At 43.5% G+C, this 26,185-nt stretch overlaps 1 protein-coding gene across 1 annotated transcript in view; it reads left to right on the top strand.

Annotated features, from left to right (window-relative positions):
- The window catches only part of ABLIM3 (actin binding LIM protein family member 3), a 110,913-nt gene that overhangs the window by 28,278 nt on the left and 56,450 nt on the right, over nucleotides 1–26,185 (top strand). The window contains exon 2 of the mRNA XM_080920439.1: nucleotides 12,647–12,784. Coding sequence (XP_080776565.1) covers nucleotides 12,647–12,784 — 138 coding nt within the window. The remainder of the gene's footprint in view (nucleotides 1–12,646; nucleotides 12,785–26,185) is intronic.

The raw sequence follows: 26,185 nt of genomic DNA, 5'->3' as shown, positions 1-26,185 counted from the left end.
AATGCCATCTCTTTCTGAGCAAGATGCCTCAGCAGGTAAAGGCACTTGCCCTGCAAGCCTGACAACCTGAGTTCAATCCTTCAGCAGCCATGTGAAGGAGAAGTAAAGTAACAGTTCCACAAGATTGTCCTCTGGCCTTCCTATGCTCTCTGTGATGCCTTGGTACACACACACACACACACACACACACACACACACACACTAGTTAAGTTTTTAATACCATTTCTCCTTCTCCTTCCCTTCACAGTTAGACACAATCAATAATCCTATCACGCCACATAGATATAATGTCCTACCTTAGAGGATAGCTACTGAGAGATGTGTTTTATTCAATCATTCAAATACAAATACTCATTCAGACAAATACAAAGTGAGTATCATACCAAGTACTAGGTGAAACACTAGAGAGAAAATCATTACCACCGCCATAATCAATATCACCATCATCACCATCATTATTATCACCATCCACCACCATCATGACCACATCACCACCACTATCATAATATACCTTACTGTAGTCTGGAACTTCCTTTGGGGTAAAAACTGGGCTCAACTTTACAGTTCTCTGATGTTTAGCTTCTAGTAGTAATATCTTCATTATCATTGCTATGACAGGCTTTTGTTGTCATGGCATACTGCTCCATGATTCTTTCAAAAATTCTCAAGAGTAAATACTGTGATTTCATTCCCCCCTTGCTCACACTCACAGACTATAAAGACTAACCCTAGAGATGACTGGACCCTGGACCCTGGTCTGACAGGATCTGTAGCCCTCTCTCTCTCTCTCTCTCTCTCTCTCTCTCTCTCTCTCTCTCTCTCTCTCTCTCTCTCTCTCTCTCTTTGTCTCTCTCTCTCTCTCTCTCTGTCTCTCTCTCTCTCTCTCTCTCTCTCTCTCTCTCTCTCTCTGTTTCCCCAGGAGAAAATGGAAACTGACCTCTGTTTACCTGTGAAAGTTAAGGTTTGGGTCCACTACATTGCATGCAAAACATACGCTTCAGACTTGGAGCTATGGCTGTTTTAGTGAGGATAAATCATTAAGGCCTGCTCCTCCTGTCAGTTACTCCTAGCTCCTGGTAGGCATCCTTGAGGCTTCAGTTAGTTCTGATTCTATACGCCTGCTTCTTACAACCTTCTTTGAAGGACCTTGGATTTTAGATTCTTTATTGGCAAAAATTATGAAGCTAGATCTAAACCAGATGTCAAATAGAACAATCCAGAATGGGGAAACTACCCTGCCTCTGTCTCATCCAGGAGAGCAGCATAGGACTCTGTATACTGTTGACCACACAATACAGTCAGAACTCATCCTTGAGTCTTAATAAACCTTAACTTAAATAGCCACATGACCAACGGCTACCTACCACAGCAGACAGCACATCATCTTTGTCTCTCTTTCTGCCTCTGACAGCCTTTCTACAACCCATTAGCAGATCTCGAACATCAATTCACTTGGTAGCAGACAGCATTTTACAGAAAATGGAAAAAAGTAATGGTATGTGAACCTAGAAGAATAAGAGCATGTATTGTGTATGGTAGGTTTCCATGGTGATACCTCATTTCACAGATTGATAGCCCTTGTGCAAAAGAAAATTCGTCCAGTCGGTCATGGCCCAAAACTCGTGTTTGGAAACCACTGCCTGACCCTGAGTAAATGATGAAACCTGGAGAGTAAACAAGTTTCTGGTGGTGCTTCCTTTTCCAGCCAGAGATATGCTGTCCCTCTAGGTCTTCAGGCATGTGGACAGCATATGTCTTGTCTCAGATAGTAATTGAAAGTGACTTTGTGGTCATCTGCCTATACAGATGCAAAGACCCAAAATAATGACCCGCAGGCAGAACCTAGTTTACACAGACAGGTTCTCTTTGGGATTGGCAAGTGTTTTTTTTTCATGACTGTAGTTCCTGGGGACTGGTAAGGTTCCCCACACACACGTTCGGGTAGCTAATCTCTTCAGTTTGGGTTTCTTGGTTCTGTTTTTTCATGCCATCACCTATCCCTGAAGGCACAGTGCGTCGCAACCTGTCCTTGCTCTATGTTAAATTATACAAAATCTGAAAGAAAGCTGAGCGATCCAGCTATTAATTTCACAGGGTAAAAACTAGAGCCCGGAAAGGGAAAGGGAAATGCTAAGACTTCCTGAAAAGTTGTCTGCAGCAAAGGTCAGGGAGAAGAATGATGGAGGAAAGGGATGGGAGGGGATAACAAAGGAGAGGCTGGAAGAGGAGTTGGAAAGATGGTTAGTACCCTCAGAACCTGGGGGAGAGGAGGCCTACAGCTAGGTCAGGCTCTGTGGGGTGGAGAGATTAGCTTCTACTGAATATCATGAAAGTCTTAAGGGAGCTCTTCAGGACTCTGGGCAATTGGACCAGGACCTTATACACCAAAGAGAGCCTCAAGAAACCCTGACTGTCTCAGAGCTGAGAATGCTTAAATCGTTTCCATAATCCCATGACTTGTACCCTCCCCTCTGATGAAATGTCCTTGTCCTGGAACCCAGTGTTCCTCTCAGCTCTGATATAGCCACCGTGATGAGGACCGTGGGTGATTTCCTCTTTGAGGCTCAAGGTTGTATACATAAAGACAAGAGATGGACAGAGTGTGGCAGAGGTTCCCTGGAGATCAGATTGGGGCGAACAGAGATCTACTTTGGCTGCCATGGCTCTCAATCCATCTGCCTAGGTCCTCTAGGATCTCAACCCAGAGCTGCTGAGTGCCTACAGTTTCAGAGACAAGTTGACTGTGGCTAAGGAAAAAGGAAGAGGGGGAAACCATAGTGATCTTTAAACACAAATACTAGGCCACCCAAATAAAGCATGTGTGGGACAAATGTCCAAGCCATACAACAGCTGGACCAAGGAAATTCCCTTAATAACAACCAGGATAGACTATATTAGCATTCTTTGGGGGGGAGGGGCTGGGGAGCAAGCTTAGAAACCTCTGGGTATTCCTAGAAAATTAGATGTTTTCCAGAGCCCCTCCACTCTGATGAGAAAACCGTTGAGTCCCAGTACTGTTTGCTAGCTGATATCCCCAGGACTTCTCTGCAGTGTATGGGAACTTGATGGCCTACCAGGGTCTCAGGAAGCAAATATTGTATAACTGCTGAAGCCTCTGGCGCAGAGACCAGGGGACTGAGTCACTCAGAGCACAAGGATAATTGCCAACTTCCTGAGCACCTCCATTTTCCAACATGGTTCCCAGGGCCCCAGATAAAACCCAGTTTCTCAGATAAGCTGTGATAAAATCCTGGAAAGGGGCTGCCAGGCTAAAGTAAGACAACCATGCTCTCCTGTTGGCAATGCCCAGGCAGGCCCTGGAGACACAGCAGAGAGAAGAGCAGTCGTCTTTCTTTTCGGCGTGCTCTGGACAGGAGATACTGCTGAGAACACCCCAGCAAAGAGAGAGGACGGAAGAGAAGAGTAGGCTTCTCCTGGGTGAACGGATGCCTGGCACACTTAGCTCCAGCCTTTATCTGGGTAGTGACAATCATCCCCTCTGGGACTTGGAACCCCTGTCTTATGGAATTGTTTCCAGAATTAGATGATGTGAAGACCATGAAGCATTTAGCCCGGCTTTGACACATGGTAATTGCACAACTAATGTTAGCCACTTTTATCCACTTTCCAGCCTTCCACACGTTACTGACTGGGCATCTGTGAAGGTGATGAGGGTTAGGGGAACTGGTGTTGATCGATGGGAGTCCACTCCAAAATGGAAAAAATTCCCAAGACTAGCGGAGACCTGGTAGAGTCTCCCTTCTCCAATCTGTCATCCTTGCCTTTTCTCAGCTACTCTTACACAGCTTTGCATAGTGGGTTAGGAGACTCCCATAAGCAAGACAATATTTTTGGAGCACCAAGGAAACTTTTTATTCGGTGAATTCCCCCCATTCAGTGAACAAGGCCTTTGGGTCAGGAAGGGCAAGGCAGAAAGCAGGGCCTACAGAAAGTAGTTTCCTAATTTTAGAATTTCCAAGGCCTGTGCCTTCAGAAGAACATGGGGTGGGGGGTGCTAACTGAAAATTCAGATGTTCTGCACAAAGCATAAATTAAGGAAGAAAGGGCTCCTATCCCACCACAGCTAACAGGATTATTCCTCTGCCTAGGGACAGGGAGGAGGCTCTCTGAGCAAGAAAGGAAAAGGCACATTTAAACTGAGTCCTCAAAATAAAACAAAACAAAAAAATCTTTATACAACAAGAAAACTTTGACTATTTCCATGTTACATTTTGTTTTACATGTACTTTATGCTCATTGTAACTATTAAGTTTTCAATGCATACTATCAAACCTTTAAAAATATCAAGTACTGACTAAAAAATATATTCATACAGTTTTATGTAAAAATTATTTTAAAATCTGAAAAAAAGTACTGACAAAAATGTATTGTATAATTTTATGCAAAAAAATTGCTTAAAATCTGTACATTTATCTTTGTTTTGTAAAATAAAGTTGTTAAAAAAAAAAAAAACTGAGTCCTATGGAAGAGGCCAGTGCCAGACTTCTGGATAAAGCCCATGGACACAGGCACAGCCAACAGCAGACAGGGTGGGAGGGGAGACAGGAAGGGGTGAAGTGACTCAAACAGGGTTTCCACTTATCACAAAAGAGAAACAGATATATATTTAGAGAGAAAGATAGGCCTAATTCAAGTAGAACCAAGGGGAATTATTAGGAACCAACGTGTCCCTGCTGTGTGGCAGCTACTTGGGTCCCCTCCTTGTTCATGATGCTCACTGCCATGAAGCCCATTTCAGGTCAGTTTCATGTCCTCCTGTCTGGTGGCAGTGGCTGTCAGACAGGGGCAGCGTGTCTGGCCAAGAGCTCACCGCTCTGACATATGTACCGAAAGCACTCCCTGGAAGAAGACAGCCATGGCAGTGAATCGTGCTGCTAAGCCTGGCAGTGCGGCTGCAGAGGGTGGTCAGTGTGTGTCAGCCTGTGCTCTCAACCTGCTGGCATGGGAAACCATGGCCAGACCAGGTCCATCTGTGGAGAGACCTGGGGAACTGAGGAGACTCAGAGCTCCATCTTGCTACAGCTGCCAGCACCTCCAGAGTTGGCATCTCTTGAGGACCAGTGTGTATACCTGCCAAGTGCCAGGGAAACCGCTCAGGGCTGGTCTGGTCATAGTTTCTCCATCCTTTGTTAAGGGTGTTAAATTACACGAGTCCTACTCCATACCCCAGAATTCTCCGATCATTGTCTCTAGATCTATTCTAAATGACTTTTTGGAACACAAATGGCCGCTGCCAGAGGATGGTAGATGCTCCTTTAACTGTCCGGCACCACTGCTCTTCCAGAAAAGCATCTGGCAGCAGACGCCTCGTGTGGTCAGAGCAGGGGTCTTGGTGTCAGATTGGCTGGCTTCAGGCTTGGACTCTGCCCTCATTAACTGTGTGACTTTAAAGAAGGGGCCTCCGTTCCCTGGGCCTCATAAGGAGAGTGGCGTTCTCCCTTGAATGAAGGAACCTCCCTGGGAGGACACAGCAGCTTGTTGAGCACACTCCCAGACAGAGAGTATGTCTGAATCTTACCTATTGCCCTTGCAAACTTTACCTCTGCGCTCATTCCTCTTGCTTCACCTGGGCTTCTAAATCTTGTAAACTAACCCTGACCACCTAGAGCTCACCACGTCTGCTAGCTTTAGTATAACTTCACCTTTGTAAGCTCTCTGACCATCTTTCTATGATCTGGGCTCCGTGTCAGCCCAGCTGATCTCTGGTTTGCCTACTCTGGTCCAGCAGACGTGTTTGTGCTCAGAGGCAAGTCTCTGTGGTTTGTGCAACTTCAACAAGCCCCTCTCCCCTAGGCCTTGACTTATTCATTTGTTCAGTGGCTTCCCGATCCAGTTCTGAGAAGGAAAAGGTAGTCTGGTGAAATGAACACATACTGCAGGCTTGGCAGTACGAGTAAACGGCTAGACAAGACTTTAGCAGCATTTGTCACCCAGGCCAGCACACATGAGTGACCTCCCAGTCCCTTTCTGTTCAATGAACATTATTGGCATGTCAGAAACGTAACCTTTCCAGGTTACCAAAAGCAGCCACTCACTTATTCTAGACAAGTACACACTACAAACACCCAAACTCTCCCCCTGGAAACAGCAGATGTGTTGGAACACATAGGGATAATGTCACAGGCAGATCTAATCTCATTCGCACAGCAGGAAGGGCCCAATGCAGACATTCCTCTGCAGCCTACAGTAAGCCTTAGAGAGCTTCCGAGAAGGAAGAGTTTGTTCAAGAGGACAAGTGGTCTGTAATCGGCAGCTTTATTTTAATAGCTACCAAGTAGGAAAAAAAGGAACCTTTGCTGGATTTGTCCAGCAGTGGGTTTGAGAACTGTCTGAGCTAGAGCCGGGTTCAATGGCTAGCAGGTAGGGGTAATGTTGGAAAACTTTTTATAATGAGTTGAAGGTAAAGATACAGAACTTCTGAAGGCCTTTGAAATTAGTCATTGCTTTTGAACCTAAGTTATTTGTCAAAGAATCTCCTGCGCACAATTTAAGTTACTTAAACTGTGCCAAGGTATTCCCACTCTAAAGATAGGAAATTGAGGGCTCAGTTTTGCAACTTACTCAGTCAGACACCCATCAAGTTACAAGGCTATATATAATCCAAGGCCTACCCCACCCCAATGCCAGCAAATAGATGTACCATGCTTTTCCTCTTCCAGTGCAAAGACTAGCATCTCTATGGTCTCACCTTAGGAAGCTAGATCATGCCAACAGGAGAGTTTCAACTCTGAAGTGAACTGGGCATCCCATTGTGAGTTGCCAGATCCATTCCTGTGACCTATCACAAAGCCACTTCATTACCTACAGAGTGCCAGGATCCACACTTGGGTCTCCTTGGTACTTAGCTAACACTTTAGAACACACTCAGGGTGCTTTGGGTTCTAATAGAGTCAGCAAGCTAAGGAGCATAGAGCGGCAGCTGCTACACCCTGCACCCCGCCTAGGTGTGCATTTCTCGGGGCCCCAGGGCATTGGCAGCTCATTGCTGAAGCAGTGGGTCCTCTGCTTGATGTTGCGCCTTGCAACAGGAAACTCTGCTGTTTTTATTACACTTCTAGCCAATTATTCAAGCTGTTAGACTGTCTCCAAGTCAGCTTTGTTGCTCTCTTAATTAGACTCCAGCATAGCATAGGTTCTCTACTTTTTAAAGACTATTCTAAAGACACTCTATTAAAACATGGGAACATTTTTATCTCCAAGGTCAAGTGACCCTTGGGGAGAAGGAAAAGAAGATTGCACAGGTGGCCCATGGGTAGAAAGAAGATAATTTCTCAGTTGTAATGCTTATGGGGGAAACTATGCTATTATCTCCTTTTAAAGAGACTAATAAATCTGGTAGCATAAAACAGAGTTTAGTTTAAATGTAGGACCATTTAGTAGAGAGGATAGTGTATGGGAAAAGAGAAGCCCAGAGGCAGACCACAAAGGCAAAACCATTTGTTAATTAGAATAAGTTTTATAAATCATATTGACTATGATGCTTCATGGCCAAGAACAAAGCTGGGGCTCGAGAAATCATAGGATTTATCCAAAATCAGGAAACTAAGCACCAGCAAAGAGGAAAACAAAACCCAGGTTGCCACCAGCCCTCCCAGGGAAAGGCACAAGGAAGCACAGGAAGATGGCCAGGGAGGAAATGTGGGTGCAGAATCAGAGGCTGAGTCAGACGAATTGAAAGCAAACAAATGTTGGTGAGGCTGGAGTGGGGACCCTCACACACAGTTGGCAGGGACAGAAATGAGTGTAGCCATTATACAAATCAGCATGCAGGTTCCTGAAGAGCTAAAATTTGGGCTGTCATATGATCCAGCCATACCTCTAATTGGTATGTACTTGAAGGGATCTCATAGGGATACGACAGACATAAGTACATACTCTTGTTCATGAGGTAACTGCTCACTAGAGCCAACTTAAAGAATCAGCTTAGGTGCCCATCAACAGGTTCATGGATAAAGAAAGTGTTATATATCTATCTATATATGTGTATATACATGAATATATATTACAAATATTTTTAGACATAAAAGAAAATTGTGTTATTTGTATATATAGTATATACATATATATATATGATTTTTAAATGTGTGTGTGTCCCTCAGTACATGTTTATGTACTGTGTGAACTGCACATGTATGAAGTGCCCATGGAATCCAGAAGAGGGCTTTGGATTCTGTGGACTTGAAGTTAGCAATGGTTGTGAGCCACTTGTAGTTACTAGAAATGGAATCCCAGCCTCTGGAAGAGCAGCCAGTGTTAACCACTGAACCATCTCTCTAGCCTAAGGAAATCAGTGTTTTTTTTACACAACTTAGAAGCTTTTGTTTTGAGATCAAATTCAGGATGCGTAAGTGTGTGTATAATTGGTACTGATTACAAATTGGATTTTTCATGATTTTAAAACTTCGGAGGGGGATAAAAGGAATGATTTGGGCCAGGGGGTTGTACAGGTTGCACACACCTCCAATCCCAGCATTCGGGAGACCGAGGCAAGAGGATCTCTGAGTTCTAAGCTAACTTCAGGATTGAATTAGAGAGACCCTATCTCAAAAAAAGGAGAAGAATTGATGTCAAAGGTGGTAACTGAGATAATTTACATGTGCTGTTTTTGGATTAGCAGAGCTCAGCCCGACTTCACTTCCTCTGCCTGATGCCGTCTCTTTAAAACCGTTGCTGCCTTACTTACACTGCCCAATATGGTAACCACTAACCACAAACAGCGACTTCTGTGCAAGCATATGCCAAGCAAAATTAAGTTCAACACCAAACTCAGTCTCTCAGTCATGCTCACCACGTTTCAAATGTCCAGCAGCTACATACGGCTGATGGCTGGTAAAGTGGACAAGGCAGACCGATCTGCCAGCCCATGCACCGCTAGGCTGCACCAGCATGCACTTTCTAAGGGCTGATAGCAGTCATGACTCTCACCCAAACAATTCTAAAAGAAGCCAAAGGCTCCCTGAAAGCATGTTGAGAATATATGACACAGTCTAAATGCTTAAACCTGACAATACCAAGTTATATCACAACCAGAGCTACTGTCCCATGAGTCTTGTTGCCACTCTTGATTGGTGCTCTCAAGGACTGGGTCCTTGTACATGAGGTAGTTTGGAAATCTGTATGCAAATCAACTTGGAATCCAAGAGACCTTTACTCACAAGATAAATGTGATAAACCATGAGACTGAACCTCACTACTTTATAGGTTTAAAAGAATGTGGGGGTCGGGGGAAGAGTAGCTAGGAGAAAGTCAGCTGTCAATCTCAGCATTTGGGATGTGGGATAGTTCAAAGATGGAGTTTGCTGGGCATGTGGAAAGTCCCAAGTTCTGTGTGCTGGCATCACAACTAAAATCCAAATCCAAATAAATCAACACTTCGAAGGAGCTACAGATTGGTGGAGAGGGGACACATGCTCTCTCTCCTCGTCCCCCACCCCCACACACCTACACACACAAAAATAAGGGTAGGTTAATTCCCTAATCTAATTAGCCCAAAATACAAAATCTCACTCAAAACAAGACAACTATCAGGACAGGGGCATGGGTGGCCTCTCTCCGCCAACCTCCTTGACCCAAGAGGTCTTGTTGATGCTGTCTGGTTATAAAAAGGGTTTGGAGCTGGGTCTGATGACATACACCTTTAAGCCCAGCACTTGAGGGGTGGGGGCAGATAGATCTCTGAATGTTCCAGGCCAAGTGTGGTCTACAAGGCAAGTTCCAGGATAGCCAGAGCTGTTAACACAGAGAAACCCTATTTCGAAAAACCAAATTTAAAAACAAACAAAATACCACCCTTTTATAATCAGCTTCCATCAGCAACCTGGTAGAAGTCTCGCAGGGGCGCATGCGTCTGTGCTAATGAACTACTTATAGGCACCACACACTCTTGGAGCCCTGACCATGCACAGTGTCCTCACAGCAACATGCTCATGGGGGGATGGGACGGAGGGACAGTGCTAATGTTTCAGTCCACAAAGGGCCATTTTCCTCATCTTCCCCCTCTAATTTTATCTCTTTCTATCAAATTCAAACTGAATTCTGATGGAGGATTATGCCCACAATTCTACTTCCCTAAATTAGAAAAAAAATTAAATTGACCTTGAATGGTGCTTCTTGAACTATAAGGCAGCTTGAATAAAAGTGGTAGGTGGGCGCGTGTGCTTTGGTTCTGGTGGGGATCTGAGAGCCTTCCAAGTGCTCCCCGCCGGGGGACGGCTGTACTCTTTGTTCTGATTTCATTTCCAGGCTCACAGCTTTGCTTCCCTTGGCAGTGGTATATCACCGTGCTGCTCATATGAGTGGGATTTATATTTTCTCACAAACCAGAAAAGAGAAGGGAGTGTGATATTTTTCCAGGGGGCTCTGAGCAGAAACTAGAAAAAGTTGAAAAATGGATTAGGCTAAAGAGAACATTCCATGAAACATTCTAGGTGAAGAGAATTATTTTGAGCTATGGAAGTATGGTGGTCATGATTCTAGTCAACATTTCCAGGACACACACACACACACACACACACACACACACACACACACACACACACATCTGAGTACAAGCATGAGTGCACACAGAGGCCAGAGAGGATATCAGATCCTCTGCAGCTGGAGTTACAGGAGGACACACACACACACACACACACACACACACACCTGGGTGCATGCATGGGTGCACACAGAGGCCAGAGAGGATATCAGATTCTCTGGAGGACATGAGCTGCCTAACCTAACCTGGGTGAAGCAAGAGCTCCTAACCACTGAGTCATTTCTCAGCCTCTTGCGGGCAGTTAATAGACTTTTCCATGTGAACTCGATCAAGTGAGTTAATGATTTCTTTACCTGGCTGATAAATGCATCTCTTTGACTTACCTTTTCTGTCTTTGCCTTAAGATAGAAAAGAAAGAAATTAGTATTGGAGAGAGATTATGAAAGCGAGACAGGCATCTTGGCGATGCCCATCATCTTAGCAGCTGAGAGGCAGAGTCAAAAGAGTTATGAGTTCAAGGCCACTGTAACTGTCCTCCCCCCCCCTTTTTAATGATCTTTTGTTCTCCCACCCTAGCGATCAAAATGCTCAGAGTCCAGTTTCAGGGCTGAACAGCCAGGTCAGGTCGTGGCTTCCCAGCACACTTGTGATTTAGGACACTTGTAAGGAGGAAAGAATCAGAAGCTCTATTCTCTTGCCTGTAATCAGAGAAGAGAGACGAGGTGAGCTGTAGAAACCGTAACCCTCCTGGCCGTGAAGCTGGGCTTGAGGATGATGTGGGTAAGGCCAGACTTAGCTGGGGGAAAACATCAGCTTCCAGATGAATCAAAGAGGACAGTTTTGGTTGTGTTGTACTAACAAAAGGTCTTGGGTGCCATGACAACGAAGATTGGTCCTTGTTCTTGTTGGGTGCCTACCTATGGATTCAGGCTCCAGTATCCCGACATTATCAGGGCATCTTTCACAAAGACATTATGCAGATAGGATACCAGCTCCTTAAGGGAAGGCACACACACACAATTTCCATTCACATTCCATTGCCAAATAAGTCACCATTCACATACTAGGAAACAGACTTCAGCTACACTAGCTTAAGAACCTCTAAAGGATGTGATCTCTGGATTCCTCTGTAGCTCAAGGTTGCTGAGAGTCCAGGAGAATTTATAATCCACTCATCCATGAAGACTGCATGTGTAAGTGGTATTTTCAGGACAAGAGTGGACCTTCTAACGGAGTATGAACAGATGGTGTTTAACTGTGTCTCCGACTTTGAGTGGAAATAAAGAAACTGAAGTCACCAAGGGCAACTAAGGCTACCTACGAGAAATATTCTTTAGCTCTGCATGGTATGGTGGCATGAACAATGGCCAGTGCCCATAGTATCTTCAAAGACAAGGCCGAGATTAAATCTCACAGTTCAACACAGCTGAGCACTGCCAGGAACACCTAGATTCACAACACATTATTACTATTATTATTACTTTGCTGCATTTTCAGGAATCTTTGGCTGTTGCCAGATTTTTTTTTTTTTTTTTTTTTTTTTTTTGCAATTCACCCTGACTCAGTTCCATGACCCCATATGAGGCTTTGGCCTGCAATTGAAGGAGCTGTACAGTAACAATAAAAAGTATAGTATAGGAAACACAAAATGAGTAACACCATCTGTTATTATGGTTAAGCATTCTGTACTATGTATAACAGTCCATGACTGGCAGTGCCGTGGGTTTGTTTACAGGCTATGGAAGTGTCTTCACTGCATCCAGGGAAGCATCAGGCAATAGGGCCTTCTTCGATGATGCCAAGGGTCCCCATCAAGTATCTGACCTTGGCCCAGACCTTCTACAGCACATGTCCGTACATGATTTCCTCTTTCATTTCTCTTCATTCAACCATTTGCTTCTGTGGTTGCAAGGAAAGGCTTTATGGATACCTGCATCTTTGCCTTCTGGGAGGAGGCTAATAGACTCCTCCCAGAGCCATCCAGTGCCAATCTTGGCATATATAACGTGCTGAGGACTTCTGTTTGTTGGAGGGATAATTTCTCCCCTTCCTACCTCTTATTCTTCTAGTTAAGATTATAATGATTTGTGACTGACTTTTTAAAGAATTAGAGCCTCCTAGGCACTGATCTCTTGTTTCCGTTTACAGTTCCTTACCAGCAGAGTCCCTACAATCCCCGGGGCAGCTCCAATGTCATCCAGTGCTACCGCTGTGGAGACACCTGCAAAGGGGAGGTGGTCCGTGTCCACAACAACCACTTCCACATCAGATGCTTCACTTGTCAAGGTAGGAGGCCATTTCTCTGCTCCTTTTTTTGGATGCTTGACTGTCCCCTGCCAGCATGCACCTTGGGACAGGAAGAACAAGTTGTTGAGAGGGTATAAAGAATCCAGAATTCTCTTCAGAGGATTCTCCCTGGGGCAGTGTGGAGCCCCGGGTGGGGGTGGGGAGATCTAGTGAGATTAGAGATGGATGGATGGATGGATGGATGGATGGATGGATGGATGGATGGATGGATGGATGGGTGGGTGGGTGGGTGGGTAGATGGATGGATGGATGGATGGATAGATGGATGAATGGGTGGATGGATGGATGGATGGATGGATGGATGGATGGATGGATGGATAGATGGATGGATGGATGGATGGATGGATGGATGGATGGATGGATGGATGGATGGGTGGGTGGATGGATGGATGGGTGGATGGGTGGATGGGTAGATAGGTGGGTGGGTGGGTGGGTGGATGGGTGGGTGGATGGATGGATGGATGGATGGATGGATGGATGTGGAGGTTAAGAGAGAACTTGGCCACCTCAAAGAAACAGGGGTTGGCCAAAAGAAAAGGTCAATCCTTAAAGCTAACTTCTACATCTTTAAAGACTGAGTATCAATCAACTGGAGAGTGAATGTTAGTGTAAGCTATCATTGGTAAACGCAGTCTGGCTTTGAGATGTGCAGCCATTCTGTGGCTACATGCAAGTTCTCAAAGGCTTAAGACTGGTGAACAAAAAGATCTGCCTGACCTTCCTAAGGTTTGTCGTTGGCAAACAGATGTTCTGGTTGCTACAGCTTTTACCCACATAGCACTGACTCACAGTGTCCTACAGCCTACGCTCAGCCTTGTTCATAGTCCCCAAACAGAAAGAATCATAGCAGCAGCAAGGGAGAGGGGTTGACTAAAAGAGAGTCCTGTTGCCCACTTCACTCAGGGTCCTGACAAACAGCTCTCTCCCCCTGCACCTCCCTTCTCTGCCTCCGGACTGCCAAACTGACAAGCAGACATTCCTGTGAAGGACTGCTTGTGGATTTACCTAAAACCTGTGGCTTGCACCTGTTGATCCTAGGTTTGTGTGCTCAAAATTTGATGTGTACTTTCTTCTCACTGTTCTCTAGGACTGAGCTTTAGGTATTTGTAACCAGGGCTTTCCATGACAAACTATATCGCAGGTCCTCTAATTGAACTTCATCTGAAATGACTCCCACCTGTGTCATTTCTTGATGTTTCCTCTTTGATCCATTCTAGTCAATGTATTCTTAGTCATGACTCCCAGAATGCATCACAGTTCTCAGGGCAGATGAACACAGCAACACTATGTTTCTGTCAATAGGATTTATACTGACTTGATTTCCTAAGGATCCAATTCTTACCATTAACTTATATTGAATTTATGGTCAATGGAAGCTTCCAGATCTCTTCTTATCAATAATTACCTCAGACTCATGTATCTGAGATTGGCTTCCCTTGCCATGAAGAAAAATCCTAAATTCTTTCCTTTGTGCTTCAACTAGGCTTTTCATTGAACAATATGTATTTCATGTTCTCTAATTCGTTTTATAAAGGCACATATAGGATAGATCTTGATCTGTATGGTTTAAATTTTGTATTTCTATTTAGAATTGGCAGACCCTTTAGTACAGTTGAACTCTACAGATGTTTTGGTGAGCAACTATTTTTACATCTCAGAAATTGGGACAGGACAGGAAATAAAAACAATAAAGATGTGCCGTGTGTCTCTGCAATTAATTTTCTAGAGAAAATGTGAGCTGCTACATTTTGCCTGCACATAGCTTCCCACTTCCTGACCTGGCCTCACTCATGTGATGGTGTCAGATCTCCAACACAACAGGAGGATGCTCTCCAGTGATTAAGACCTTTAACACCCCAGCTTGGGACACACCTAATGTCCTGCTATTGACACAACAAACCAATCGCCAAAGCAGATTCAAGCTCCTGGAGAAACTTTGCCTCTTGTGGGGAAATCTGAAGCCTCAGATCGCAAGGACATGAGCACACAAAAGGGAATAATGTGGCCATATCAACAATCACAACAAGGAGGTTATAGAGTCTCCTTTGATGGAGATTTTAAGGAGAATAAAATAGACCATTATTTTTTCTGAATATTTCTAGGTCAGATGCTTACAAGTAAAACAAATGACAGGGATTTGGGTTTCCTTCACCAACAAGGAAGCAGGGTCGGTGCCTTCAATAGGCGCCTCATTTAAAATTCTAAAATGTGTACGAATGCCTGTTACAACTCTTGCAACACGCTGCGCTGTGCCAAGATGGAAGGAATGGACCTGCCGAGGTCAGAAACAATCAGGAGAGCTCGTGGTGGAACAGCCAGTGCCGGGTTTCATCCTGATGGTTAGTGCAAAGCCTCGGAGATAAAAGCTTCACCTCATGTCTAAGTGGATCCTGGAGAAAAACAGACCGTGCTAGAGCTGCCAAAGCTGGGATGTAATAGGAGACACATAGTGAGGCCCAGCATAATAAATTTATAAATTTATATAAATTTATAAAAAATAATAATTTTATTATCCGTATGCCATTGATAGAAATGAAAACACAACAGGTCCCTACGAAGCACGTTGAAAAGAATTACTATGCACACCAAAAAAAAAAAAAAAAAAAAAAACAAAAACAAGAAAAAGCTATCTCTAGAGCAGGGAGGAACATGAAAGTGCACGGGGAAAGGGGTGGAGCGAAAAACAAATGCTAAATGAGAAAAGTATCTAAAGATCTCACAGACAGTTATTGAACAGCCTGGGGGAAGGGAGAGGAAACTTCAAATTCCAGGCCCCCAAACAAAACAACTGATGCCCAGCCTTTTTAAAGCTTCCAGAACTGTAGGAAGCCAGGGGATATGGTTCCCAGGAAGTCTCCCCCCTGGCCCTACCCTCCAGCCCCAGTAGAAGTACCTGTGCTCAGTGACCAGAGAGGAGGTCTCCTCCAGTGGACACAGAGATCCCTGGTTCTCCATCCTTGTTTCATGCATTGGTGGAGGAAATGACTAGTAATGGTAGAGGCAGAGGCTGAGCAGGTAGGGTAGGATGAAGGCTCATGGGTGCATGTGGTCTACTAGTGCAAGGCTGGACCAGATAAGATAGGGCACATGTTCAGTGGTACCCTTCTGCCTGTGCCTGCACCATTAGACCCACATCTCAACTTGCTCCATGAGGTTGATCCTGGTGGCCAGGATCTTGCCAGCCTCGTGGTCAGGGTAGGAGTCGACTTTGCAGTGTTTCTTCAGCCTATGGTGCTGCTCCTGAATGGTATTGATGACTTAGTAAATAGGAGAGCGAGAAATGCCAGATCACTTCCTTCTCAACTGTAACTCGGTTCAGATCAGTTCAAGTGTTTTCCAGAGTCAGAGATTGAACACACAGCTTCACACTTGACAAATAGTAAAAGCCAATAATCCTTTTGGAAGGAACTCAGCTCTATTCCAGACCTCAAAGCATTAACATATAAAGACGAGTGACTCAGAGACAAACACACAAACCTTAGAGGAGAGAGGTAACAGAAAGAGCAGACAGCAGAGTGCGTATTAGAACACGTTATCTAATAATGATTAGAATATATACTATCGAATAACTGTATAATAAAGCCCTTCAGGAAAATATAAAAGAAGGAGCCTACATACGTCAGAGTGAAACCTCAGCTCATCAAAGATAAAGAGATAATCGAAAAAGCAACTAGAAATAAAAGACAGATCATCTACATCTGAATGGTAAATAGACTGACAGTTGACACTTTAATAGCAACAAACAAGCCAAGAAAAACAGTAGGATACTCTTTCATGTACTGGTGGAGGGAAAACTTGTCAAGGTAGGATTATGTAATCAACAAAAGCACTTTTCTGGAACAAAGGCAACCCCAAGTATAACACTATACTTACTGGGGAAAGACTGAATATTTCCCTCTAAGAGAAAGAACAAGCCAGGAAGATCTGATCTCGCTGCTTCTGTTCAATGATATATTAGGTTAGGCAAGAAAATTAAATAAAAAGTATACAAGTTGAGAAGAAAGGATGCAAAGTATCCCCATTGCAGGTAAGATGATCTCATGTATAGCCAAACCTATGTGACCTACGAAATAATAATTAGAACTGAGAGAATAAAATGTTTCAGAACCCAAGGTCAACATTCCAAAACCTTTCGTGGGATTACGCACTGGCAATGAGCAATCGGAAAATAATTTTGAGAGAGCAAGAGAGGTAGTAGCTCAGTGGTAGGACACTTGCCTAGTATACACAAGGTTCTGTGTTCAATTCCCAGCAACGTTAAAATTGAGGCAACGATCCCAGGGGCTGCTAAGATGGCTCAGTGGGTAAAGGCGCTTGCAGACAAATCTGTCAGTCTTTGTGTTTACTCCCAGGAACCTGAGTGGTGGAAAGAGGAACCGATTCTCACAAGTTGTCCACTGACCTCCAAACATGAACCCTCCCTCCCTCTCCCTCACACACTAAATAAATAAAGTTTTGTTTAAAACTAATTACATTAATAAATACATACAAATGAACATATAAAACATAAGAATTATAATGATGCTTGGTATCAACAGTGTCATCCAACAATGGTAGAGGGAAGGGGGAAGGGCAGGGAGAGAGTCCTCCTTATGAGGGAACTAATGCCACTCTGCACAGGGCTCTACCCACAAGACCTCATCTGAAGCTAACCCTAATTATCGTATGACAGCCATTCCCATATACCATCAGCACGGAGGGCAAGGCTTCAACATATTCATGTTGATATGACATAAATCGGCCCATAAAATCCGTATCAAATTACAAAGAGGAAGCAATGAAATATAACATTGAGGACCCAACTCTTCTCAATTGAAAGACTTGCTACAGAAGCTAAGCTGTAAGCAGTGTGGGGCTAGCTAGCACTTGAATCGACATGCCAATCAATAGAATAGAATCAAGGGTCTAGAAATAAATCCTTATATTTATGGCCTGTTGATTTTCCACAAGAGTGCCAACATAATGAAAGAGAGAGAGAGAGAGAGAGAGAGAGAGAGAGAGAGAGAGAGAGAACAGCCTTTTCTATAAGTGGTTCCAGGAAGACTGAATATTCACAGGCCAAATAAAAAAGACAGAAAATAGATTGTTTCTTACAGACGCATTAAAATTAACTCAAAATGGTTCAAAGGCAAACATATGAGCTAAACTATAAAATTTTAAAGAGAAAATAGATGAATAAATTTTTGTGTCCTTGTGCACAGCACAGGCTTCTCAGATAGTATAAAAAGACACTCGGCAAAGGGAAAGTAGGCAAATTAAACATCATCAAAGCTGAGCTGGAGAGATGGCTCAGCAGTTAAGAGCACTGACTGCTCTTCCAGAGGTCCTGGGTTCAATTCTTAGCAACCACATGGTGGCTCACAACCATCTGTAATGGGGTCAGATGTCTTCTTCTGGTGTGTCTGAAGACAGCTATAGAGTATTCATATAAAATAAATAAATAAAGCATCATTAAAGCTTAATCATTTCATGCTTCAAATCCCTGTCTAGACCAGGCTGATCTGAAACTCACAGAGATCCACCTGCCTCTGCCTCCCAGAGCTAGGAATAAAGGAGTGTGCTCCCAAGCCTGGCCTAAATACAACCTTAAGAATGTGAACAGGCAACACCCCAAATAGAGAAAGATATTTACTTACCAGATATTAACCAAATACTGGGTCCATGCTGTGTAAGAAATTCTTATAATGTAATGAATTTCAATAACCCATCAAAGTGGGCAAAGGATCTGCAATGACATTTCTCCAAATGCAGACATCCCTTAAACACATAAAAATGTTCAGTATCATTAGAATTCAAAGACACCAAATCTAATCACAATTCATACAAGTTCCCATATGTAAGAAAAGCCCAGAGGATGTAGAGACATCAGGACCCTTGTCTGTTGGTGGGCATATAAACACTTGTGCTTTTCAGAGACAGTTTCCCAAAGGTTATATAGAACTCTAACTGCTGTTCCTCGGTGGTTTTCATTTCAAGAAAAACAAAAGTAGTCTGAAGAGAGGGTTGACAATAGTAAAAGACTGGGTCCCCAAACCCCATGTAACGCGCAAAGCTAATCCAAGTAGTCATGAGATGGGAAACAGGGACAGGCAGGCAGATTCCTACGAGCTTATGAACCAGCAACCCTGGCTGTGTGGAAGAGCCTTAAGCCAAACAAAAGTTAGAAGGCACCTAAGGACTGGCAGCCAAGGTTGTCCTTTGATGTGCACACCTGTGTGATGCATGCAGGTACCTACATCTTCCACACAGAGAAATGCATACACACATGTACACAAAAAGAGTAATAAAAATAATGTCACACAAAATATGACATGTGAACGTTCACATAAATGCTGCTTACAGCGGTTGAAAAGGGGGATATCAAATATCCATCAACTGAGGAGCTGATAAATGAAACACATTCTGTTTTTACAATAGAATATTATTCAGCAATAAAAAAGGAGTGAAATACATTCTCTAATGTAGATGAACCTTGAAATATGTGGGAAGCACATCACGAATGTGTGTTTGGGTCCATATATATGAATAAGCAAAATTAGTGATTCCCTACAGCTAAAAGAAGTTGAAGGAATGCAAGCACTGACTTTCATGGGTTTATTGTGTATTTTGGATGTGATTAAAATACCAAATATGCTGAAGTATACTAAATGCGGATGAGTTATATATGTTTAATTAGTTGGACTTTTATATTGTGTGAATCGTATGTTGTTGAAACTGCTCAAAGAACATTTTTAGAAAAAAGACTGAATTTTGTTTCAACAGACCCTCATTAGATGAAATTTTGGAATCTGTTCTGTAGGCAGAAGGAAAGTAGCCCAAAGATAGAAGAGATGAGATGTAAGATGAAATCATTAGGAAAAAATCTTAGTGGAAAATAGAAGATGCTTAGCAGTGATGAGAGATATGGGTATGATGTTTAAAATACACTGGGAAATGTTAAGTGATGCTCAGAAAAAGCTGTATGGCCTTAGTAATCACAACAGAGAAGACATTTGAACACTAGTGAACCAAACACCCACCCAGTCCTAGAAATTTAAAAAGAACCTAAGGAAAACAGGAAGAAGGGAACAGTAGATACCATCAAAAATAAATAAATAAAACCACAGCAGACAGAGATTGAACAAAGCAAAAGGCGATTCTTTTAAAATAAAAGTTTAATGAAGTGATTGAAAAAAATTTTAAGTCAGGAGAAGAGATATACAAATGGACAGCATAAAAGAAAGCTACTACAGGTGAAAACAACATTATCTTAATGTACATATAACATACATAAATACATACATATATAATATAGTTATAACGTAACATATGGTTACGGTGAAAACATTATCAGTGTCAGAATAACAGATTTTAAACTTGGTGATCCTGTTCAAGTGAAACTGACCAAAACTTACTCAAAACAAACAAACAAACAAACATGAAAAGCTGAGTGGTCCGGTAACTCCCCAAGATATTGAACCACTGGATCTTCAGTTAAAACTCTCCTGCAAAGGAAAGGGGGTTCAGCAGCAAAGAACTGGTTAGGTAGGCTATCTTAGGTTTGCAAACCACCAGTGGAGTGATGTACCCAGACTGGGTTCATCGACGGCCGGTTCTACCCACATCCCCACACCAAAGCATAAAAGCACAATGAACTAGGCTCCATTGGCACTTTTAGATTAACTGTCAAGCCACAGAAGAGTAAGAAGAGGGGCAGGTTAGTCACTGCCACAAGGTACAGGCAGAAAAACCCAGGCTGTAAAGAACTTTAGTGGTCAGGTGACCCCGTTTCTTCAGGAAATACATTGCAAACAGAGAGAAGAGAGCCTTGACGAGAACAAGATCCACTGTGCTGTGTGGAGCTTGAAAGACTTGAGTCCAACCGCCAGTCACCCAAATGGAGAAAGATAAAGAGATAATTGGGGAAAATTGAACGCATAACCCAGATGCTGCCTTAGTAGTTATTACTTTTAATGACTAGGTTATTGTGGCTATTCTTCTAAAGAGCTCTAATACTTTAGAGATACCTTTGGAGATATGAATACCAAGAAGGAGATCATGAGCCAGGTCTGCTGCTCCATGCCTTTTCTACTGCCTGCACTTGGGAGGTGGAAGCTGAAGCATCAGGCATTAATGACCTGCCTTCTCTAACAAGCAAGTTTAAGGCAAGCCTGGGCAACCTAATGAGACTCTGTCAAACAAACAAACAAACAAACAAACAAACAAATAAATAAATGAATGAATGAATGAATAAATGAATAAATAAATAGGGCCAGGACAATAGCTCACCAGGAGGGTGCTTATCCACATTGCACAAAGTCTTTGAGAATGACCACAGAAGAAGCTATCAATTTTCTAAACTTGCGTAGGATTTTATGTCAAAACTTACAAAGATTCTAGGTTTATAAAACATCATAAGAAACATATCTTCATCTAAGTTAAAGAGCTAGGCATTAAACAGATGACAGTGTGGGGCTGGAGAGATGTTCAGTGGTTAAGAGCACCTGTTGTTCTTGCAGAGGACCAGGATCTGGTTCCCAGCAATCTACATGGTAGCTCACAACCATCTGTAAGTCCAGTTCCAGGGGATCTCGTGTCCTCGTTTGATCTCTGAGGGCACCAGGCATGCACGTAGTGCACAGACAGACATACAGGCAAACACACTCATACACGAAAAATGAAATAAATGCACCTCAAAATAACTTTAAGAGGGCAGTGTTATCTATACTAGATGAACTGTAGATTCAAAGACATTCCAGTACGTAACATTTCCCGTGGAAATGTAAGTTTGTTAAAATCAAATTCCAAGCAAAGGGTCTGTGACTGGCCATGACACTGAAGAACAAGAGCAAAGCCAAGGGTCCTGGCGGCTACCCCTGCCTGTTGTTAGCACGTCTGTTACTAAGTTATTGGAATAAGGATAGGGAAACAGGCCAATAGAGCTGCATATGGAGCTAGAAAAGCACATAAGGAAACTGGCTTGTTGCTGACCAGTGGAGAACAATTACGCTGCTTCATAAACAACGCAGAGATGATTAACTACCCATGTGGGGGAAATTACATCCCTACTGTATGTCCCTCCCTAATGACGGTTCCAGACGGGTGGGACAGCAGCCATATGAAAAGCCTAAACCTACAACTAAACTTCTAGAAAACAACATTGCAGGACATCTGTTTAGGATGTCAGAGTAGAGAATCACTTCTTAAATATAACAGACAGCAGTCAAGTCACAAGGAAAACAATGGTAAACTGACAACATTAAAAACCAAGAGTGTGGATTCGTCAGAAAACGTACAGGGGAAAAGACTGGAGCTCCGGGTGTTAACAGGAACTGGGGAGAGGGTAAAGGTTTCAGTGGGCGAAAGATTTTTAGCCTTTTGTCTATGCAAGAAATACAAATGACCCATAAACATATGAAAATATTCCCTTTCATTAGTCATCAGGAAATGAAATTTAAAGCCATGTGATATTATCTCACATGGGTCTTGCTGACAAGTCAGGTCTCCCCAAGTGTTGGTGGTACCATGGTTCTATGGGACCTTCTGGTGGGAACACAAAACACAAACAACAGCAGCAGCAGCAACAACAACAAAAACCTAGAAGGTAGATAGCGATGCTCTCAGAAGCACGGTTAGAAAAGTAGTGCTCATTAAAGCCCAGGTTCTCAGTAGTGGGAGAGTGCCTGTGGCTTCATCCATCTTAGACACACAGTGCCCAGAGACTGAACGAGCACAGAAGAGCCCAGCAACGCCAAGCTCAGACACAGCCTATACTAAATGGTGTACTGTGCATGGATATATCATAAATGGCAAAACTATAAGAAAAAGCAAAAGGATAATAAATACCCAATCAGGACCCATGTAGGAAGGGGGCACTATCGGAAAACCACAGACAAGCTCCTCGGGCGCTGAGAATAGCATACTTCAGAAACTTGGTACAGTCGTGTGGGTACATATTTTGTTATTCCTTAAACTACACAAATATATTTTCCCAGTGTGTTGTATATTTTACAGTTGAAATATTTTAAATATCAAATTAGATTGCGCTCCAGGCCTTTCAAACAGTAATCTTGAAGTTTTATAAAATCTATTCCTGAACGTCTCAGGTTCTCTGCCCAAATCCTAGACTCGCACACCTGATTGTCTCCTTAGTAACAATCTAGCCCCCTCATCTTACAAAGGAGCTTCGGAGAATGAGGAAACTTTTAAAAATCATGTGACACCTGAGACAAGGACCACAGACAAAAGCCCAGCAACCTGCAAAATGTTGCCTTTCTCTTTGGCACATGCTATGGCAGTGTGTGAGACCTACTTCTGATCATGGTGTTCGAAGATAACATCCATCTGAGTTCTCAACAAGAGGGTCTAAGTTTGTGTAATTTATCCTTCTTACTGGCCAGCCATATGATCTGCTTTGCTTTTATTTTTAATCTTTGAGGATGTATGTGTGCATGCTTGTATGAGAGACTCCGCAAGTAGCACAAGTGTGTGTGCATGCATGAATGTGTGTGTGTGTGTGTGTGTGTGTGTGTGTGTGTACTCGTGTATGCATGTGTGTGTGTGTGTTTGTGTATATATAAGGAAGTCCACAAGTAGTGCAAGTGTGTGGGGGGGGGGTTCACATGTGCGTGTGTATGAGGGACTCCACATCTGAGGACGACCTCACTTCCTGCCTTGTTCATGATAGCGTCTCTTGTTCATTGCTACCTGCCTGCTGTCTACACTTCCCATTTCACTACAGGAATGCTGGGATTATAAGTGTGTGCACTGGTCTAGCTTTACATGAGTATCAGGTCTCAACGTAGCAGTCACTTTACCCACTGAGTCACCCAGCTCTCAGGTTCTTGTTTCTTAATCATCAGATGTTTAATATGTGTATATGCATGCATCATGGCTATCCAGATGTGCTCCTTAATCATCAGACTTTTAATATGTGTATATGTATGCATCATGACTACCCAGGTGTGCTCCTTAATCATCAGACTTTTAATATGCATGTATGTATGCATCATGGCTATCCAGATGTGCTCCTTATCATCAGACTTTTAATATGCATGTATGCATGCATCATGGCTACCCAGGTGTGCTCCTTAATCATCAGACTTTTAATATGTGTGTATGCATGCATCATGACTACCCAGTTGTGCTCGTTCTCACCAGTTCCTCACGAAGCATATACCCGGGTACGAGGCTCTGCTCAGCCTCCTATGCATCTGCTGCACTGCTCCAGTTTGCTCCTTGCTCGTCTCCATCCCCGGCTCCCCACTGTCTTTCCAGGACTCCCTTAGATTCTTATCAACTTTTACATCCTTCCCACCAGAAACTTCCTCCTCTAGTTCCTTGGAGGAAATGAAGGAACTGATTGTTCCAAGTTTTCTCATGGCCTCCTGGTTTTCTCCACTGGGAGAGATGACTCTAAGGTGGGGTTGGCAGAGAAAACAAAGGAAAAAAAAAAGAAGGGAAAAAACAGGAGCTGTTTCCAATGAGGTAGTAGGCCATGACCCAACTAATCCCATGAAGCAATTGATCCACCAGCTGCATGCCCAGAACTGCCTGTGCTCTGCCTCTGCCTGCTCCCGAGGCCAGGTATTGTTTAAGAGGATGAATTTCCATGGTGCCTGAAAGTTGAGACCTTCCTGGCCTACTGTCACCACTGTCCCCACCATCCATCCCCCCTTCCCCTAACCCAGCAAGACTTCATACTGATTTCAGACACATGCCAAGCCCAGAGTTCATCTCCTGGGCCTACAGTAGGTCAGTTCTAAAAGTTCAGCTTCTTTAGTGTAAACTGAGGCCCCAGGAAGGAGAGGCCCAAGCTCATGGTCATTCAAAGACTTAGCAGCAGGGATGAAATAGAGCCCAGTGATCTGGTTCCAAGATCACCCCATCCCCCGTTGTCTGTTAAGCTTGCTGCCAGCCTACAGAAGTGAGCAAACACTTCTGAGATATGTTTGCCCGCATCTGGAAAGCTCCCCTGCTTTATGCCAGGCTTCGTTTGCAGAACTCTCTGTAATGAAACAGTATTTACTCAGGTGACATCACCCATCACAAGTCGGTTCTGCAAACTGACAGGTTTGGAAACTATTGGTTCCCCAACCATTGCCCAGACTTGACAGAGAGGCTTTTTTCATCTCTACCAAAAATCCTCAGAGAACCCCTGTCAAAGATTAGAGCACCTACTGAGTGCTGTACTACTCTTTAATCAAGTCATCCCAGCCCTTTCCACGCAATGGAAAGTGAAGCTACCACACAGTCTCCAGAGAGGTGCAGACAAACAGGCTTGACACAAGACCCAAGGGCCTGCCCGGTTTCCTTCCTTGGATTGCTTTTTGACCTCTTCTAGTCTTAGCTCAGCTGGTACACTCACCTGCTTACTGGGGTCTCACTATCACTGCGACCCTTTCATTTCCACTGGAAGAAAGAGTCTCTTTCTATAGCTTGATGTATTCATTTCATAAATTAACTTCATGTTGGGACATCTTATTCCCAGCTTCCCTTCATAGGGCTTGTTTCCTTCATAAATTCAATTGTTCAGATACCTACAAATCTACCTGTTTTTCTCTTACCTCACCTCTATTTTTTTTTTCTATTAAAAAACCACACCAGTGAAAGCTTCCCAATCAATATCAGCTTGTCTTCTCTGAGTCCTGGGATCAAAGCATGTGTTGTTCTCTGAAATGGGGTGTTACCATCAAGTTCTGGTGGATGGCCAAGAGTGATGGCAAAAGCCTGCATTGTTTTATGGCCTCTTGGATCCCTCAGCTCACCCTCAGAACCAACCATGGCTTGGGAGGGATCCCACACAGGGAAAACCTGAATTTCTTTAGTTGGACGGTTGCCTTTCTCCTGGTGGGCTGAAATTATTTTGTCCTGTGTGACTTCCCTACATTCCCTGCAGACTCCACTGTGCCCCAGTCCCACCCCATACAACTATGTTTCTGTGCCTGTCCCCTGTCACATTCTGCATTATCAATGCTTCGATCCCTCCCTCCATCCTGACAGGATGTCCTTTCTCCTACAGTCTGCACCTACCCCACGGTCCGTCAGACATAATGCTTGACATCTTCTCTCCGCAGATACATTTAGCTTTTTACAGTTCAGGGGTTGTGTATTTTGCATCACATGCCTGAAAACAGACCAACCCTCTGGCTGCAGTAAGAACCAATCAGAAGCCTCACATTTTCCATCCCATTGCCAACCTATTCTCTCCTGTTAGGTATTGGAAGCCTACCATCTCCACACTACTCTTGACCTGAGGGAGAGTCAAACACATAGCAAGTTGCCAGCAGATTTTTTTTTTTTTTTTAGTGAGTGATTCATTCTCAATTTCATGATACCACCAGCTGTGTGTCATACCATTATCCTCAAGGCCTTGAAATTCAGTGTCTTGAAAGGACTGTA

This window comes from Micromys minutus (genome assembly GCF_963924665.1).
Source record: "Micromys minutus genome assembly, chromosome: 8".
Taxonomy (NCBI): domain Eukaryota; kingdom Metazoa; phylum Chordata; class Mammalia; order Rodentia; family Muridae; genus Micromys; species Micromys minutus.
Note: the sequence above shows the minus strand (reverse complement) of the source record. Positions and strands in the feature narration are given on the sequence as shown.